The 21,026-nt window shown below is 38.5% G+C and overlaps 1 protein-coding gene across 2 annotated transcripts in view; it reads right to left on the reverse strand.

The window, feature by feature from the left end:
- Nucleotides 1–3,513: 3,513 nt before the first annotated feature.
- Nucleotides 3,514–21,026, reverse strand: part of TAFA1 (TAFA chemokine like family member 1) — a 568,835-nt gene continuing 551,322 nt past the window's right edge. For both annotated transcript variants that reach the window (XM_051852227.2, XM_002713298.5), the window contains exons 4-5: nucleotides 10,297–10,421; nucleotides 3,514–4,642 (exon numbers count right to left, since the gene is read on the reverse strand). In XM_051852227.2, the coding sequence (XP_051708187.1) occupies nucleotides 4,625–4,642; nucleotides 10,297–10,421 (143 nt within the window). In that variant the 3' untranslated portion in view covers nucleotides 3,514–4,624. The remainder of the gene's footprint in view (nucleotides 4,643–10,296; nucleotides 10,422–21,026) is intronic.

Raw genomic sequence — 21,026 nt, forward strand, 5'->3', positions numbered from 1 at the left:
GGAGATATCTTATTAACATCTGAATTTCAGGATATTAAAAAAAAAAAAAAAAAGAGGAACATGACTGTACTAGCTCCATAACGCTGCATGGCCATAATACACTGGGACCAAATGCTCACTACAAGGCGCCTAGCTTAACTTCTTCATGCTTCCAGGCTGCGTCCTGTAGGTGTATATGTCTTCTAAATCCTGTTCAAAAGTTACCCTGAACCCCTTTATAATTTTATTTGCAACTTTAGTAATAGCAAGAAACCACTTCCAACCCACTTCATAATGTTTGGACACGTGCTTATATGCCATGGCCTACTGGTTGAGAAACATTTTCCTATGAAGTTGTGTCTTCAGGTTTCCCCAAGACGTGCATGCAAGTCTGCTCTTGGCTTATAGCTTCTCTAAGCAGATGGTAATCAGGCATAAACATTGCCTGGACTATGGATCTGGGCAGTTATGGCTAGAATCCTAACTTCCATGCTTTGTAGTCAGTTACTATTTTTTAAATAATGGAGCTAGCTACCAGAATAATTAAAAGAGGGAGTAAATCTTTAAAAAGTAAAAAAAAAAAAGCTTATTTATATAACTCAAATAAATAAGAGCTGCTCCTGGCCCAATGATGAGAATGCCATGACATCCAATATTACGTCCCTGAGCTCTTTTACAAAGGAAAACAAAAATCCTAGCCTACTCAACCTAAAATCTCTAAATTTTTAATAGGAGATTTATTGAGATGTATCTGTGTACAATTAATGGCCTTCTCTTTACTTTGAAGTGTGCAAATAATTCTGTTTAATCACTTTCATATTATGCCCAGGGGTACTAGAAAATTAGATTCTATTGCTGTTGCCACTAGTCCTGAGTGCTCACATTTCTGCACACAGTGCCTTTTATCATGTTTTCTTGCATTTGTAAAAGAGATGGAGGTGGCTTGAGTCCTCCAATTTACTAAACAGTCTTTTATTTAGAAGGGGACCACACATGAAAAGAGACTTGGCACTCTGCTGTCAAGCAATAGCTTTTGAAATAGGACTATTAAGCTTAATTAAAAGAGAAAGACACATAATGGATGATATTTGATCTCCTAGGAAGGAGTGTATAACCCCTGCAGATGAGGAATGTGGTGGATCTCCTCAGGTAAACAATTTTTATGTCCTCTATCACTTATTGTATCAATGACAATGGCAAGGCAGCATAAAATACCACATAATAAAATCACTACACAACTTGTTGAAAATTACACTCAGTTTGATTGAAAAAAGATGTTGAACTGTGTCGTGGTGAAAACATTCTTTATCATTCTGTACAGAAGAAAAGCCAAGTAGTAAACCTTTCAGTGTGTTTGACAAGTCTGTTAATAGATACAGCTAATCACCACAAAATGCACCTTATTCTACTGGAAAATCTTAAGAAATAAGCTGGGGCTGGTGCTGTGGTGTGGTGGGTAGGGCTGCTGCCTGCATTGCCAGTGACCCATATGAGCACAGGTTCAAGTCTCTTATTCCGATCGAGCTCTCTGCTATGGCCTAGGAAAGTGAAAGAAGATGGCCCAACTCCTTGGGTTCCTGCACCTGTGTGAGAGACTTGGAGAAAGCTACTGGCTCCAAGTTTCAGATGAGCCCAGCTCCAGCTGTTGTGGCCATTTGGGGAGTGAACCAGTGAATGAAGGATCTCTTTCTCTCTGCATCTGCCTCTCTAACGCTGCCTTTCAAATAAATAAATCAATCTTAAAACAACAACAAAGAAGCCACATTTTCCTATTTACCAAGGGAGGAAATAAACTCTGTGCTCTAATGATGTTATAACATTATTCATCATACTTGATGCATGAGTTCAAAATCAGTATTAGTCATACCACACTGAGCTCTTTATTACCAGAAATATGTGATAGTTTTTACACCATAAGTTTTCAGATTCAATAGGCAGATGGTAGCTGCTGAGTACCCCCAAACTGGAGCAAGTTAAATTTAAACACAACTTGATAGTTCACACATTTGTGTAAGGGACTTGGTTAAAACCAAACAGAATTTGATGACATTTACAAATATTTGCACTATCTTATAGAACGGCTGCCCGATTCTGATGTGGTCTTCTTCCCTGTTTCTTTCTCCAGGTCTTTTCAAGGGCGATGATTGCATGAATTGACCAAAGGGAAATGAACTACTGTGTGTTCCTCTGGACTAGCTCTTCCATCGACTTGAAGCCTTTGGTTAGAGAACAGGAGAAGCTGTGAATGTCACTTATTGTGAATTATGAAGAACGCCTGCTCATGTAAGGTCTTGCAAAAGAAAATAATATTTTTTTCTCTCATTGGATTTTCATTTGTGATCAATATTTTTAAAAGAATGTTCCAAGGAACACTAATCTCATAGTGAATTCCCCATGTTCAGAGATTTTAAGGCAATAACAATGTTGCATTTTCCAGCAGAAAGAATTCATTGCTTTTTAGAAATGCTAGTAAATTATATTTAAAATCTAGATTTATGATTTTCTTAAAAGAAAATATGCCAATATAGTGGCTATACCCTGAAATAGAAATAATTTCTTGTGGATCCTATTATTTAGAGCAATTTACGTGTCTGGATTCTGGAATCTTTTTACTTGACTCCTGCTGTTCTAGTCTTTCTAGATACATAATGTCCTTTGATGTACTGAAGGATCAAATGACTCCCCTGGTATTTCTATTTTACCTTGTTTAGAAATATTTCTCCAATGTGGATGGAAGTTTTTTTTTTTCACAATTTTGGGATGTACTGTTCTGGAAAATTATTTGAGTTTATAATGCAAGGCAAATTTTAGCATATTGCTATAAATTCAAAAAAATTCAGATTTGTTGGTATAAATGTTATGTGGTTGCAGGCAAATATTTATGAAAGTGGCAAGTCAAGTTTTTCAGTCAGGATTCTTTTTCCATTTCTGAATGCTTTTACAGAAGTTCAAGATACAGAATCAGTTTATCTGGTTAAAGTGTCAACACATCTGTTCAGACTTCAGGCCATGTTGGTGGAGATCAAGGTGCCTCTTGATTTCACTTGAGAGTTAAGACTAGAAAGTCCAGATTATGAGGTCTGTTGTGCTGCTGCCAGAATAAGAAGTCCTATCCACATGTGTTTCAGCAAGGAGGTTTTAAAGAAAATGCAGATATGCTTGCAGATGATTGGATAGCAATGCAAAGAACTGTTCTGCTGTCTCCAAGAAAATGAAAACCTAGGTAGATCTTTTCTTCCTTTAAGTATCAACTGAGTAACTTTAAAGAAGATGGACAATAATTAATTCTGGGGCATGAGCTCCATTTCTGTCATCCTGGTGATCACTCTTGTAGGCTGAGTATGGGATTTGATAATGCATCTTGCTGACAAAGGACTCTGCAATAGGAGCAGTAGATTTCTTGGTGGCTGGGAATAATGACCATCATGGAAGCAAGGAAGTTTAGGGTACCTGTGAGCATTGTAGCAGGGTGTGTTTGGATTCAGTTAAAGGTGATTCAGTAAAAACAAATGGCAAATAAAGAGGACAAGTAGATTTAGAAAGAAGTTATTTACCACTTTAATAGGGCTGTCCAACATTGGGTCACATAGATCATTCTGGAACCTAATTGCTTTCATAGGCTTCCTATCTCACCAGAAGAGAGCTGAGTTCTCTAGGAAAAAGCAAATCAAACATAGAAAGAGATGCCATGATAAGACTTGTTGCTACAGCACTATGTAGTTAACGATGCCAGACTTTGGATTTAGTTAGAGGACATTTCTGCAGTCTAAGACAGCTATACAAAGCCTTAAGACATTGTATTTACATGACTTATTGATACAGGGATCTACTTCCTACCACAGCTCTGCCAGAGTCTTAATAGCATGGTGGAGCAGTTCCCTCTAGAATCCTCATTTTCTTATCTGTGAAAAAGCTAGTAGTTCTAAAAATATTTTCCTGGAAGAGGTTAGAATGGTTATCATATATCAATTGAATATAAAGTATGGTTATGTAAGCCAAGCTTGCATGCTAATATCGCACAGGGTAGAAAGCAATAAAACAGGACGATGTGCTTCCTTGGGCCATCTGGGAGAAACAGAAGGAAGCTCTTGATTCAGTATCTTTATGATGCCTCAAATTCCAGGAGTCCACCTGTAGCTGGCCTTCCAGTGGCATTACCACATTGAATTCTCAAAAGGGCACATATCTTCCTTGCTGATAGAAAGAAAAATGACAAAACCAAAACAAAACAAAATAGACAAGACATCTGAAACTTAAATAGATAACACCAGCCGTCTCAAACAGTGGTACTGTTCATTTCTTGAAGAGAATATATAATATTTCAAAATATTATATATACATATATTTCAAATGGTACAAAGTAACTGTAGATCCAAATTAGAAGACAGTTGATCCTTCATGATACCCACAATTTTCACTGAGAAAACCCTTTTTAAAAATCCACTTTCAATGTTGTTGCCAAAAACTCCGAGTCTTCTCACTATGGGGTATTTCATTACACACAGTAAATGCACTATGATTATCTGGTAACCAGTCAAAGTGCACAGAAGCAATCCATTTGGTTTGTAAATGTGTAAGATGTTTGGAATTCTCAAAATGTGTTTTCCACAGGAATGATTTTCCTTTATTATCACAAAAGCTTCTGTTAGGTTCTTGGATGGATCTGAAACCAAACAAAGAGAATTTCAGCGAGAGATGTAGTAAATGGAGGCACACACAAAAAAATACAATTATTCAGTAAATGAGGACCTCTTGAATCTTTATGATGTTGCTTCCTTCAGATGATCCGAAGTAAGAAAACATTCTTTAAAAATTACAGCAGTTCTCAAATGGTGAGCAAAGCATATTTGACAGGCTATGATATTTTCATCACTGTATTAAGTTAATTAGTGTCACAACTAAGGGAAAAGACTCTTGGAACAATGTTTATCTGCGACTCTCTTCATGGACGTGTGACCTATGCAGCTGCACAGGGTTCTGAAAAGGGCCTCACACTGTGTTTAATGCCCTGTTATTATTTTCTTGAACTTTTTAGTACTTTTTGAGCAAAAACCCGCATTTTCATTTTTTCAAGGGGCCCTGCCAATTACATAATCACTCCTGTGTCTATCTGATGCAGTTTGACCTCAGCAGGTCACTTCATGGTCTTGTTCAGGTTGAGCTGTTCTAAGACACAGAGTGGTGGTATAAGGTTATCACAAAGGTTAGACCACATCTATATAGGAACATAGGAGATCTTGGCAAGATGGACAACTGCTCTGCTCAAGGATACATTGTTAAGGGCAGTCAAGAGCACACTTCTATAACTATTGATTCAATTTAATCCATTTGAATATGGTCCCCCAAAATGAAATATTTAAAATCAAACATGCACAGAGAACCACTGTTGTATAGCATAACTGATGATTTTAACAGAGTTGAAGTCTTTAGAGTTCAAGGAAAAAATGGCTTTCTTGTCATCTCTAAATTCTTTATAGTTTTAGAAATTCAGTGTTCTGATTCTGGGAGTGGAAGTCCATTTGAAGCTTTTAGAGTTAGGCAGGAACAGCAATAAAAGTTTGCATCCAAAATGGGTTGGACAAAAGTCAGCATGTATGAGAAATTTCCATGTATTTATTTTCATATCCTTTCCTTTTGATTTCCTACATTCCAGTGGCCTTTATCTAGCCTTTTTCTTACACTGGGGGAGGAGAAAGTGGTGTTTCCAAAATGGAATGCAAATTACCTTTTTGTTCCTCTGACCCTGGTCTCTGTGGAAGACCAGGACCTCTGTCAAGTTCACCAGCACATCCACAAGATGTTAATACAGTAAATTTGGATAGTAGAGCCTTTAATATATTTATTGGCTAAAAAAAATGAATGAGTTCACTTGAATCTGAGGTAACAGTGATAGGACCATTTGGTTTATTCTTCCTGCCTTCCTGTAATCTTCAAATCTCTCAACATTTTCATGCTTATTAATGTTTCCTTCTTATTTTCCAATACTTTATCCCTCTGGCCAGCAACTGTTATTATCTCTTTAGAATCTTTATTTCTTTCTCTTAAAAAGTATTTCATGCAAAAATGGACTGGAAGTAAGGATTAGAAAGCTATGGGCTTTCAGAACATTCAGAGCATGTACAAGTTGAAGAGAAGTTGAGATATGTCAAAGATGGTACTTTTTCATTCCACTCATATAAAAACAGTGGGGGCAATTAGAATAGGTAGAGACTCACAAAACCTGGGTTACTGTCAGGATGTAGGACCCAGTAGACTGTGGACAAATGGTATGTTGGATTAGTGTTGGGCCAATTTGAACAAATGGCCATGGTAGTCACTTGTGCAATCTCGGCTCTGATAACCCCTCCTTTAAGGAATGAAATTTGTGTACGAATTGTTGATCTCATTAGTCTGGAAGAGCCTCTCATATTGTACTGAAGCAAATCCAAAGTTGTTTGCTGCTTGCTAAGGCTTTACACTGGGTTATGTGCTGCTGCTTTAATCTGCTATTTTTCCTTTCAAGTGACCTTGGTTTTCTCCTCATTTCAAGCCCCCTTCTTCTTCCTGTCCTCAAATAACTGATGCTAAGTTTGAGATAGAATTATCACATCATTGTCAAGTAATTTATTTCCTCCAGGGGAAGTCTGTCTTTCAAAATTAAGCCACTGTTCCTGAGTACATGGGATATAGTCTCTATAATGTTTAAACTTACATATTTGTTAGGTTAAAGTCAATAAATAAAGGAGTGGATATCTAAAACAACAGGAAAAGAGCACTAGTCAATAATCAGACTAGTTAGTTTTACTACTAATTTTAGCCAAGCAGTTTAATGAAGCAATTTATGTTAAGATCAAGAAGGGGTAAGGTAAAATTTGGCCATGAAACTTCATCCAGATGTACTATTCTTCTTCTACTTAGAGAGTGTGTGCCACTAGCTTTATTCTACTCTAAGCTGGTTTTGAGAAACCTCTCAGAGTTGCCAACTTCCTTCCTATATGGTGACATCCGGGAGTTTTTTCTCCTCTTATGTTTTGTATTTTCTCCTCTTATGTATTCTCCCAAATACCCCCAAAAGATTTTTGCCCAATTCCACATCTCCTTTCTCCTTCCTTCAGTAACATAGTCACCCAGATGCAATTGTCCCAAGGTCCTTAGAAAGTAGCTTGTCACCCTGGCTAGTCACCATTATCATTGTCTGGTAGTTTAAATGAAACACTGAATTTTCACTCTCTAGCCTTTTTAAAAAATGAGTATCAGAACATTTTAAATGCATCACACTTTGAAACATCTGCTTATCTACATTTGCAAGACTCCTGAGAATTTTCTCTTAGAATTATTATTTTGGAAGTAACCTAAAAAGTAGGATTGTATCTATGGAATACATGAAATCTGTTCTCTTTAATATTAACAAAAGAATATAAACAAAGAAGAATAAAAAACTCTTTTTTTAATATAGGGAAAGAGAATGGGGTCCAGAGATTTTTCTTGCAATAATTTCTACATTGGAGTTACTTTTAAAGTAATAGTATGTTGGCAAGTCTCAGTTGCCATTAATAATTTGGGCTATTTCTTCAGCTTTTACAAAAGATTTATTTATTTATTTGAAATGCAGAGTGGAAACAAGAGAAGGAGAGTGAGAGCGAGAGAGAGATAAAGATCTCTCATGCCCACTGGTTCACTTCCCAAATGGCTGCAACAGCCATGGCTGGGCTAGGATGACACAGGAGCCTGGAACTCTATGTGGGTCTTCCATGTAGGTGGCAGGGGTCCAGGTATTTCTGCCATCTTCTGCTGCTTTGCCGGACACATTAGCAAGGATCTGGATTGGAAGAACAGCAGGGACTGGGACCAGTACTCTAATATGGATGCTGGTGTTGCAAGTGATGCTTAACCCACCGCACCACAATACCTAGTCTCTTTTCTGTTTTCTTTGGATCAGCTTTACACACCAGACCGAAAGATGTTCTTTGTTTTTTTTTTTTTTTTTTTTTTTCCTTCCCTCTTTGATATGAATAGGACAAGGTAGATGTACAACTTATAATGAGAAAATGAATTTGTGAATGAAATCATTAAAAGTAAAATTCCTATAGTGTGTAGGCACACAGAGGCTCTGGAGTACAAGAAAAAGTACTAAAAACCTACTGTCAGAGAATGTGATCTCAGGAGAGGGGCTTGCACACCACTTTTCTAGAACAGAAGGCTCTGTTCCTCTGGAATTTCTTGGTGACTTTTGTGTGCAAACTACGTTTCATTGTGAATTTCCTAGGCAGGTAGGGGAGACACTATATGTCAAAGGTGTTGGAGTTCCCGGAAAGTTTAAAAAGTCTATGTTTTTGAGTGTTCTCTTTTTCTGTCTATAAATACAGACTTGAAAATTCTAAGTTGTCTCATACATGACTGTAAAGTAGACTCTTATTTCCTGGCTTGAAACAGACTCATACATCAGAATAAGTACATCCTCAGTTTTCAAACCAACTGCAAGGACAATGTGTGTCTCTTACACAGCCAGCTGTCTAGTTGTGCTCTGCCCATCCAGGGTGGTGGCAAACAGTGTGCTCTAGCCTCCTTGACCCTGATCAGATTCTGCACACAACTCCTGTGAAGCCAGATAATGGATGTTTGGGAGTGTATTTAAAACATGCTCAAGCATTTTGTAATATACTTGACAGAGGTCAAATCAAAGAAGTCACAGAAGTCAATAAAGAGGAAGAGATAATTTTTATTTTATTTTTTTTGAGTTTATATTATATCTTCCAAAGAGTCTCCTAGTCGCTTCTCTTAGAACTTTATGTATTTGAATCTCAAAAACATTTGACTATCTTTATTTTCGTGTACTTGAGTTTTAGGTCTGCAGAGATCATGAAAGCAAGACTTACCTTCTATAATGAGTGATTGGTTACCCTTTAGATTTGGGAATAGAGTTTTGGAAACAAAGCCAGTAGCAACATGTTTATAGAGTAGGTAATGGGGACCATCCATACAGGACATAATTAAGAGTAGCTTAAATCAAACCAGCTTTTGAGGGCACCTCCAAATTATGTGACAAAATCATTTTCAGGCAAAAATGACCAAAGGGAAGTATGATATTCCTCCTCCCCTAGCTAATCAAAATGATTTCTCTAGGGAAATGGCAAAAGCCAGGCTCATTTGTGAATATTCTTTTCTGCACATGTTGCCTTGAAATGAAACACAATAGTCCCTGGTGAGCTATGGGTACATGCAGAAGTGTGTCAGCAATGCAGGGTAGTTCAGAAGTTCCTCCTAGCCACAGGCTAGAGAGGTATGGCCATGGTTAATATGATCTATAGAGGCAACCAAATTTGACATTCAAAGTATCTCTACTTATTTTATATTTGAAAAACAAGAGCTTTATAGAGTATTAGATAACATCACTCTTATTTTCTTTAGCATCAAGCGAAAGAGTCAAGTATACTTATGAAGAGATGATGCTGAGAAGGATCACATTAAGACTCATAATATGGGATTGGATTCAGAGATGCCCTTTCAAATTGAGGCATCATTTGGTAGATGTTTAATATATGTAAAGTTTAATATATGAGGTCTGTAACTGGTGGAGCTTGCTTTAAAAATATTCAGATACACACACATACATACCAGGGCTTATCTTGAGTTGGTACATATGTAGATAAATATACTTATTGCTAAAATATTGACATGCACTTATATTAGTGGGCAAATCATCGCTGTCTGATATTTCCCAAGCATCCTCCAATCCCTTCATGATTCCCAGACTGTTCAGTCCCTATAGGGCTAGTGGCTGCCCTAACTGGGTCTCTATCTTGCTCTAGGCACCAATTCTGAGGGTGGGATAGCCTTTTCCTACAGGTTGTCATTGTACATTTTGAAGATTACTCCTGAATTAACAAGCGAAATCAAGAAATGATTCTAACACCTCACAAAAACCTTCTCACTTCTCTAAAATGCCATCAAATAATTCCTTTAAAGAGCTGGAGACAATGGCTGAAACAGTCTGAATGAATTAGATGAGGCCCTTATTTGATTGTCATTCTGAGTGCCATTGTTATGTGAATTATTCGAATAATTACCTCACTGTTCCCTTTCCCTCAGGCTATGACAGCCCAGCTTTATTTATGAGTCTGTAAGAGAAGCACTACACTGCTCTATGTGGAAAAGTCAAGTTCAAAGTCTGACTTATTCATGAACAGACACTGTTCTGCACAGTTACGGATATGTTCAGTCAGGAAAAAAATCTTCCTTCTTTTCCATTCAAAGTTTCTCTGGATGCTATTTGCACAACACCAAGGCAGAGAGCTCAGTATGTAACATGCATGAGACATGGGAAATTAGTGAACTTACTCGTGTGGTCTTAATTTTGTTGCCTGTCGCGCACATCCATCCAGAATTGTCAGGGAGTGTCTTACATTCTTCTCCCTCTAGACAAGGCTCCATCTCACACCACCATTTCCCAATCACAATGGAGGCTGTGTGGAAAAACAAGACAGCACTGTGTTTGTAATTCATCCAGACCACCTGGGCATGCACACCATGTCCCTCTTCAGGTTTGTTTTGTTTGTTTGTTTTTGGCAGATAGAGTTAGACAGTGAAACAAAGAGAGAAAGGTCTTCCTTCCATTGGTTCACCCCTCAAATGGCCGCTACGGCCGGCGCTGCACCGATCTGAAGCCAGCAGCCAGGTGCTTCTTCCTGGTCTCCCATGCAGGTGCAGGGCCCAAGCACTTGGGCTATCCTCCACTGCCTTCCCAGGCCACAGCAGAGAGCTGGACTGGAAGAGGGGCAGCCGGGACAGAATCCGGCGCCCCAACCGGGACTAGAACCCGGGGTGCTGGCGCTGCAAGTGGAGGATTAGCCAAGTGAGCTGCAGTGCTGGCCTCTCTTCAGGCTTTAAAGCTCTTGAAGCACAGGAAGCCTACTTTCATCTCCCGTGACTAAGAAAATTCTGTTATGAAAAACAGGATTTCAGTTTATCAACCTCATAACATGTATATAATTACATTGTTAGGTTTCATCAAGCAGCAACGTGTCCAAAATCTATTTCAATGATGAAAACATGTGCAATGGGGAGACTCGCTCTTTGGGTCTTTAGGAAATTCTGCTAGATTTTGTATGTCATGGACCCGGTACCATTACTTTTCAGTGAAGCAGACAAAAGAGCCAGGTGCTGTTCAGAATGACTTCTTTCCAGATAGGTTAGTTGATCTACCCAGCATTAGGGTTTATGTCCTTAGCCAAGAGCCTTGGAGAACTTCAAAGACCCAGCAAAGGAGAAAAATGAACAGACTACAAGGACAGAAGCAAAGTTGCAAAATAGAAGTCAAGAGGAATAATACCTGAGGATATTTCTTTCCAGTCAAAAGTATGGCTGATAGGATTGTGGCTTCTTTCAAATGTTTGATAGGACATGAGTGCAGCTCTCACATGCAGATCTGTTGGTTAAAAATCAGCCCTCCTTTTCAGGTTGACGTCAAGGATGGCCAGAGTAAGAAGCTGCCACCAAGTTTAGCATATATGTGTTTTGATAATGAGATTCTAGAACCAGCTACTAGAACCACTCAAGGCAAATCAAGAAGCTCCACATCCCTCTTCAAGTTCTGAGTGAAAAATAGTTTCTACCTAAGCACCGGTCATTTCTGCAGCTCCTCGAGGCCTTTGCTCTGCTCAGATTCAGATGGACTTTGCTATTTGGAAGCATCAAGTCATGAGCCGTGTTTGTTTTATGAGACTTCCCAATGGGCTGTTTTGGCACTGGGCCAAGACTCTTATCTACTTCTTTATATTCTCATCCATCAATACCCACATCCCAAAGAGGAGTCTCCACCATGGTGTTTAATCCTCACACTGACAAAGAAATCAAGTGACATCTGTTAATGCCACAGGAGATCCATGTTAAAATGGAATGGAGTAAACTCTGCAGTTACCAGGTGCACGTGGGAATTGGCTACTCACTCAGCGTTCGGCAGACAGTAGAGTGCCTCCTTAAAAGCACAATGATTTAAACATGAAGACATCTGTGTTTAGGTGTTCCTTCTATGCTTTCTTTGTTTTGGTCTTTCCCTCCCTTAAAATTCGGTATTCCTCAATTTTCACTTTGAGTGAAATTATCATGTAGGGTTACATATGCAAACTCAGATGTACTTGGGACAACACCTGGCTCCCGGCTTTGGCCTGCCCAGCCCTGGACGGTGCCTCCATGTGGGGAGTAGACTTACAGATGGAAGGCCTCTCTGTCTCCCTCCCCCTGTTACTCTGCCTTCAAATAAAATAATAAAAAAAAAAAAAGTCAGGTGTACTCTATTATTTTGTCAATTTAAGAAATTTTTCAAAAAATGATTTTTCCATGTTTTATTTTTTGCCTTACATGTGAGCCAGGCCAGTACATTTCAATTGCACCTTCATTGGATCTGGTGAGCAAGGCATCACACATGTGATAAAACCTTGTTAATAGTCCAGTCAATATGAGCAATAACAAGATATTTTGATAAAACAGAGTGAAACGGAAGACAGAAATCCTCTACTGCATCCAAACCCTTTAAGAGTACAAAATGATTCTAAGAGTTCTTCATTTTTATTTATTTATTTGCATTTTAATAGCATAGGTTATATCCAGGCATGAGGCAGTGGAAAACTGTTGACCTGGTCAAAAAGACTTATTTGACTATGTCACCACTTTAAGAAACAACTTTTAAGAAAAGCACGTGTTTGGGTGGCAAGAACAACACACAAAGTGTTAAAAGGGGTTAAAAATTATAAAAATTTGTGGGAAAGTAAGATAAAAATCAGCAGTATTTTTTGAAAAGCCATTATCGGAAGCTGCCTTTTGGCTGGCACTTCCTTAGAAACAGTCCAGGCACATTTATTACCACATATGATGTGTATTCTTGATAGCCTGCCTCCTATTTCAATATCACTGCCCTGAAAATGAGGGGCATTAGGACTGGAAACTCACTCAGCGCGTATCTGAGATGAAAGAGCTGGTCCCAACACTCCTTCAATTTAGCATGCTCCATTCTTTCTGCACGAAAGCATGCCAATAAATGAACACCTGCCAATGGGGTCAGCCTTTAGTATTTTCTGCCTTCTTCTAAGAAGCCTGGGTCTTCTTCCTTTAAGTTGCTCTCTGCCCTATTGGAGCTGACCTACTTTGATGCATGCTAACAAAGTAGTTTCCTTTTTTTTTCCCAGCATGAATGTCTCCTAAATGAAAATGTAGACAGTAGGAAAAAAAGGTCTCGAAACCCTATATATCATCTTTAATTTAAAATTTGTAATGATCCACTGGCTCAAGGGAGAAAAGAAAAGCCTTTCTAAATAAAAATGTCCTCAGACCTGCTTATAATATCTAAAAATTCATGTGACAGTTGCCTCTCCTAAACAGAGTTTTATGATCTGGCACTATCTTCTGGCTTATTCGAATCTAGTTCATTCTTTCGGTGTTGCTTTTGTAAAAATGCTATTGAGCCAATCTTTTTTTTTTTTTCTTTGACAGGCAGAGTGGACAGTGAGAGAGAGAGACAGAGAGAAAGGTCTTCCTTTTGCCGTTGGTTCACCCTCCAATGGCTGCCACTACCAGTGCGCTGTGGCCAGCGCATCGCGGTGATCCGAAGGCAGGAGCCAGGTGCTTCTCCTGGTCTCCCATGGGGTGCAGGGCCCAATGACTTGGGCCATCCTCCACTGCACTCCTGGGCCATAGCAGAGAGCTGGCCTGGAAGAGGGGCAACTGGGACAGAATCTGGCGCCCCGACCGGGACTAGAACCTGGTGTGCCGGCGCCACAAGGCAGAGGATTAGCCTATTGAGCCACGGCGCTGGCCTTGAGCCAATCTTGTTTATGATTTAAGTGTTATTGTGATCATTTAGAAATATATCTCTTGGGGCTGGTGCTGTGGTATAGTGGATAAAGCTGCTGCCTGCAGTGCCAGCATCTCAAAAGAGCACAGGTTCGAGTTCCAGCTGCTCCTCTTCCCATCCAGCTCTCTGCTATGGCCTGGGAAAGCAGTAGAAGGTGGCCCAAGTCCTTGGGCCCCTGCACCTGCATGGGAGACCCAGAGGAAGCTCCTGGCTCCTGGCTTCGGATCGGCACAGCCTCAGCCATTGCGGCCATCTGGGGAGTGAACCAGCGGATGGAAGATCTGTCTCTGTCTCTACCTCTCTCTGTAACTCTTTCAAATAAATAAAATAAAAAATCTTAAAAAAAAAAGATAAAGAAACTTTGTCCTCCTTAGCCCCTTCTCACACACATATAGGCTATTTTCTAACTATCAACCTAAAATTCACCTTTCAAGAGAGGTTAACTCATAAAATCCGTGTGTGTGTGTATGTGGAGAGAGAGAGAGAGAAAGAGTTAGAGGGGAGGGGGGGAAGAGAGAGAGAGAGAGAGAGAGAGAGAGAGACTCTGCTGAGTAAAATAATTCTATTGTATTACTAATGACAATGAATTTCATATCAAACACAAATACTCAGGGAACATAAAAACATGTAGTTTCTTGTAAAATTAAATTAACTCAGGGCAGGCATTTGGTACAAGCTGTTAAGTGATTACTTAGGAAGCCCATATTCCATATTAGAGTGCCTGGTTCAAGTCCCCACTTTTCTACTTCCAATCTGGCTTCATGCTAATAGGCATGCTAGAAGGCAGGAGATGATGACTTAAGTACTTGGGTGAAATGGATTGAGTTCCAGGATCCTCATTTCATTTCAGCCCTTTCAGACTGTTGTGAGCATTTGGGGAGTGAACCAGCAGGTGGAAGATGTCTCAAATAAAATAAGTAAAAGTTTTAAAAATTAAATTGAGAAAATCAACTGGGCAAGAGAAAGTTTACCCTACTTGGTTTTGTGTGGTCTGAGCCACACATTGCTTGATGTCATTAGTCACAGCGTTTTAATGTACTTCCTAAAAGTGAGCATTTTTGAAGTCAAGAGAAACTTGTGAGGTAGAAGAGTAGCTGCTCTACAAACCTTTTATTTCCTACAGGAACTTAATTATGTTATAAAAACTTTCTTTTGTCTAATTATTATTTAACAAAGATCTTTAAGGTCCCTTTTAACCCTATACTGTTCTGAGATTTGCTCTATGAAATGTGCCATGTTCAGGGAAACATCTGTTACTCAAGTGTTTCAAGAATGTTCATCCTTCCTTGAGTCATTCCTAAAAACACTAAACCCACTTTAATCAAGAATCTTGATGTCTTCCTTCTGCTGGGTCATTTTTACAGAGCAAAAGAGACTATAAAAGGAGAATCAATCCATCTTTCACCACAATCTCTAAATGCAGTAGAAATCCTTTTGTCTTTTGTTGTTGTTTTTACCATTGTCTACTTATTAGGCATTTTCCATGGAAATACAGTGAGATACTAATAAATAAACATTATATTATATTGCCTAACATCTGCAGGCCCATATTTTATCATTTCAACAAATAATATTTGACTCTCAATTCAGCAACTGTTCAAAGTAATATCTAATACACTGAGTGATTAAATAAAGAACATGACATAGTCCCTGACCTGAACTCTTATACTTCAGCCCTGGGTTTCTCAGTGTGGGACATTACTGTCATTTTGGCATGAATTACAGAAAGGAGGTAGGGATGAGCAATGACCTCTTCCCTCAGCACATGTGTTATTGTGCTGAAAATCAGACTTGAAACTCATGGGAGAGTAAAAGGATAAAACTTGAATATGACTGTGGAAGGTCTTAAAACAAGAAGCTTGAGTTTTTTTTTTTTAATGTATGCATGAGTTAATGAAGATTCTAGAATCTAGATGCAATGAGTCAAAGGAAGACATGACTAAAACGTGGCTGGGGGAGTTGAATGTGTCAGTGGTGTGAAAGATGGAACAAAGAAAAAGAATCTGGCAGAAGAGCCAGGTAAGTGTCATGGTATTCAAAAAGAGAAGGAACAAGGTTGTGATTCTGGATGCTTGCTCTAGAACTGTGAAGAAGCGGTGAAACTGATGTAGGACAACTGAAGCAATGTTGCAGTCAGGAACTCAACCATCTTCATTGTAACCCTAACTGCACTGGCCTTGGGTGCCTGTCTCTTCTTAGTAGACAACAGACTTCTCTTGGACTAGTGATCAGACTGCATTCATCTCTGAATGGCAAAGATGGGTTTGAAATTTGCAGATGAAAATTAAATAAAACAAAAGCAGTGCTTACAGTAGAGTAGTGCTTATGTGAGGATATCAGCAGCACTTATATATTAATTTATAAGCCACTAGACTGAGTGTGACATTCAGTTAATATTCAATAAATATTAGCTATCATCATCTTTGTTGGTGTCTTTACTTTTATTACTCTAAGGGATAAAATCTCTCCAAATAGAAAAGGCAATGCTTCACAAATTTAGAGAGCAAACCATTGTTGTTCAATATTATGCCAAACTCTCAGCTTGCTTTTATGACTTACGAGGGTTTGAGCATAAATTAAATGGTTGAACATATGATTATATTCATGTTCCCAGAAGTAGGTTATAAGTACATCAATCAAGACAAATTTCCAGCCTCATTTTTATGCAACCTGTCATGCAATTTAAGGCAATATCTAGGACTTCATTAAAGGGAGGGGACAGCTCTTCAGCCTCCCTTTTTGCACAGGTTGTTGGAACAGCTGTTACAATGCTTTTCTTCAAAAGACCTGCAGTGGCTCCCTGTGTGTTATTGTCTTTATCAAAGCAAACAGAAAATTAAAGGCACTGCATACATTTCCCTGCAGTCACTTCAAACTCTCTCTCACCAGCACATGTTTAAGGCCAGGATCCATTTTGGAGTCATTGTGTATTGGTTAAGCCTCTAAGCTCCTGGGTATGTTGATAGAAGGATATGGTTTGAATCTTAAATTCATCACCTACTAGTAGCATAGTTTTGGAAAGTTAAAAACTCAGTTGCCTCACATACAGATGGAGTTATTAAAATCACAGCTGGTTCTTATAAATTTGAGATGCGATAAGGCACCTTGCACAATGCCTAATAAGCTTTATGTGCAACACGTGGTGCTTATTAACATGACTTATCCACATGTCCATTATCAAGCCATGTATGCATCTATCCAATTACCTCATACAGAGTTAATGCCTTATCTTCAATGCAGGTTTACATTAATTCTGAGATACATTTTTTTACAGATGGAATTGGATTTCTTTATAGAATCTACAATATTTCTTAAACATAGATTTAACTGCTGCTGATGGAATTGATTAGTAGTGCACTTCTTCTACAAATTCTTTTTCTTTAAGATTTATTTATTTATTTGCAAGTCAGAGTTACACAGAGAAAGGAGGGGCAGAGAGAAAGAGAGAGAGAGAGAGAAGAGAGAGATGTCTTCCATCCGATGGTTCACTCCCCAGTTGGCCACAATGGCTGGAGCTGCGCTGATCTGAAGCCAGGAGCCAGAAGCCGGGAAGTGGCAGCAAGAGGAGTTCTCAAAGATGAAGTAATATAATCACTAAGTAATGAAAATGTTTCTTCTATTATAACAAATAAGAATATATATAACGATATAAAAGGCCAACTTCACACAAATTTTAAGAGAAAGCCTAAAGTGGCAAGAAATCTCTTACTTGTGATGGGCTGTTTCAAGCTGTCTTACCACAATACAGGGTGTCAGCTTCTACTTATTTGAAAATAGGTCCTCTTCTTGGGGGACAGGGACTTTTCAGGGTCTTTGAAAAATTTTTGCCAACTCAAGGATACTCCTAATTACTGCCAACAATTCTCCTTTTCTCACACTAGGTGCCAAGGGTGGAGTGCCTGACTTAATACGTACATTCAATATGCAATTACACTGGCCTGGAGTCTACTTATAAACCAAACACTAGGTTTTAGTCTGGCTTTCAAAGTTTCATTTTAGAAGTAAATTCAATTATTTGCATTTTTGCTTCTGTGTAGCAACCTAATTATTAATTAATGGTTAAGAAAGAACACATCGAATCATGCTTACCAAATACATTTCCACTCTATATCCCTTGTATCTTTGAATTTAACTTTCTCCATTTAAAATATTTAGGAATGACCCTGAAGTTGAGAGCAGACATTAATTTGCAGCTTTATTGAGGCCCAGATGTTTCCGATGTGCTTTATACAGTCAGCCAAAGAAAACGTTATGTTTTTTCCACCTTGCTTTTAGAAGTAATACATATTCCTTTCTAAGTTTCAAAGAATACAGGTAATTATCCGAAGGAAAATAAATATCACCCATGATCCTATTTGGTAGAGGCATACTGTTATATTTGGGTATGTTTTCTTACAAACTTAGAAATGGCTCATTGAGGAATATATTAGTACAAAAGAATTTTCCCAATTTTTGTAAAAGTACTTTAGGAGGGTATTATTAGAGTCGATAACACAGTTTTTGTTAGAATTGCTACAGATTTACCATAATCAAATAATGTCAGTTAAGTACTCTTTCCTCTTTTCACATGTAAGGCAATTGCTTCAACGGTTATTGATATATTAAAATATTGCTTTTGGTTGATTCTACTTTGCAACGGATCATACATATTAAATTATGCCCAGAAAATTCCTGGCATCAAGTTTATTTGCAAAGCTCGTGCTCACAGTCTTGGCAGTAATGGGATAGTTGTACACTGATTGTAAGGTCTTTCATTTTAATCTCACTTCCACTAGAGAAGATTGATATAAATAAAATTTAAATAGAAAACACATTTCAGACGGCAGCAGTGAAAAAGACTTTGTCAGCCTAAGAAAAGGTATCAATTTTCTCTACTTTATTCAATAAGTTGTGAGTCATTTTCCAAATGGATTAGATTAAAGGAAAGTTCAAATACCCAGTGAGATGCTCTTGGCACTGATGGAGACTTTTAGACAAGGGAGAAAGAACAGGGCACACAAAACCTTTTAGGCCACTTCAGATCTATAAAAATTGATACCAACTAGGGAAGAAGTGTCTCTAACCCCGAACTCACCTATTGCCTCAGAAGCCAAATCCTGGGGAATTGAATGAGACACATTGGTTCTCTTATTTTATTAAGGTGTCATGGGTGGCTGAGTGAATTACAACTGAGAACATGGAGCCTTTAGGAGGCTTGAGGTCTGAATAAAAGCTCCTGGCTCCCAGGGCTTTATATGCCTCTCTCACAGACCCTGGTGAATGCGCTAACGCAGATGTTTAATAAAATAAGGGGAAAACATGATACAATACCTGCTCCTACAGTCTCTGGGGCAGACCAATGCCTTCAGGTTTGTTGTAATTAATTGAACTTCACAAAATATGATTTGACTTTCATGTAAAGATGAAATGTGTAAATCCTGATCATAAAGCACTCTTGAATCTGATTTGTATGTGTTTGAAATGGGAAAAAATTGATAATCAATTATTTCTGTAACTTGGCAAAAAGTGCTCAGTAGCCCTGTGGAAAACCCCTTTCTTCATCAGTCCCTTGAGAAGTGGAAAGTAATAATTAACTGCTTTTCTTTTTTTTCTGATGAAAAGCTTGTGATTACCATGGTTATTTTTGTGAAGTTGTCTGGGTTGTTAGGAAGAGTTTAGCTTTACTTATCAAAAAAAATTTATATACCATCTTCTCTATGCTTGGCATTATTTAATACAGGAGCAGTCTGAGCTACAGAAAAAGCATACCCGAACTTTCACCTGAGCTTTAAAATAGACGGGGAAATGAGTGATGACATAATATTCTTATTTTTACATACTTAACTGCAATAATAACAAATTCTCTGCTTTAAAAAAAGAGAGCTGGAATCAGACTATAGAGACAGCCCGCGCACATAGGAAAAGGAAACCTCCAGTATTGACACTTTGCAATTTACTTGTTCATGGCAACAATGGCATCAAGAAAGCTGAAATGTCAAAGGATGCCAGGAATACGAATGTGGCAAGGTTTCAGATATCTATCTGCAAAAGGTTTGGAATCACAGCTCTATTGCCTCAAACCACACATCCCCTACTCTTCTGGCTGAATTTCACAGCTGTAAATTGGAAGCCAGATGGAACACTTTACCGAAAGTCAATAGTAAAACCTAGAAACTTGGAACAGTTCTTTCCAATCTGGTGGCTGAGAACTCCAGGGTGGTGGGGAGCATGGTGGCAGTTGGACAGCTTATTTTACTAGCAGTCATGATTTAGCAATGCTGATCCATTTTTCAAAATTTACCATCTATTACTGTCAGGTAATATTAATTTCTCATTTTCTGATTGCAGAAAAGGCCACGAATTCTTTCCCTTCTCCCAAGACCACTCACACCTTTGCAGAATGACTTGACTCCTGATGTCATAAAGAAAGATAGAGCATCCTCCCAGCCCTTCTGCTTGGGTTTGACCCTGTGATTTGACCAATCAGATATCAGCAAACATGATACAAGGAGAGGTTTGAAAGTATTTGTGCTTGGGGCTTGCTCTTTGTGCAACATTGTTTAGCCCTAACTGAGCTAGCTGGGACCAAAGGAACTGCCTACCCAATACTAAATCACCAGTGTTACATTTTTGTTGCTTTAAGCATTCATTATGAAAAGATTTATTACACAGCAAACAGAAATGACATGAATAGCAAGAAAATATCCTTTTAAAATGAATACATCTAAGTAAATTGAAAGAAAAACATCAAGCAAATAATGAAAAAAGATAATGTACTGGTATAACAAAAATTTGAGGATAGTATGAGTGTGACAGAAGCTTTGGAAATCTGATGTAAGATTGTTAGGTATTCTTCACCTAAATCCAACAAGTGGACCCATTCAATGTGATGCATACTGTGGAAAATGTATATTACAAAAAAAAACCTGCACAGATTTAATATTTTTTGCAGCACAGATACCTTTTAGTTTCATTTTCCACAAAATTTTACAAAAAGACTTATTTATTCATTTGAGAGCCAGAGTTACACAGAAAAAAGGAAAGGCAGAGAGAGAGAGAGAGAGAGAGAGAGAGTGAGAGAGAGAGTTAGTTCTATTTGCTGGTTCACTCTACAATGGCCCAATGGCCATATCAGCCAGGGCTGGGTCAGGCCAAAGCCAGGAGCCAGGAGCCAGGAGCCAGGAGCCAGCAGCCAGGAGCCAGGAGCTTCTTCCTGGTCTCCCATGTGGGTGCAGAGCACCAA

The sequence above is a fragment of the Oryctolagus cuniculus genome, chromosome 10 (assembly GCF_964237555.1).
Source record: "Oryctolagus cuniculus chromosome 10, mOryCun1.1, whole genome shotgun sequence".
NCBI classification, from domain to species: domain Eukaryota; kingdom Metazoa; phylum Chordata; class Mammalia; order Lagomorpha; family Leporidae; genus Oryctolagus; species Oryctolagus cuniculus.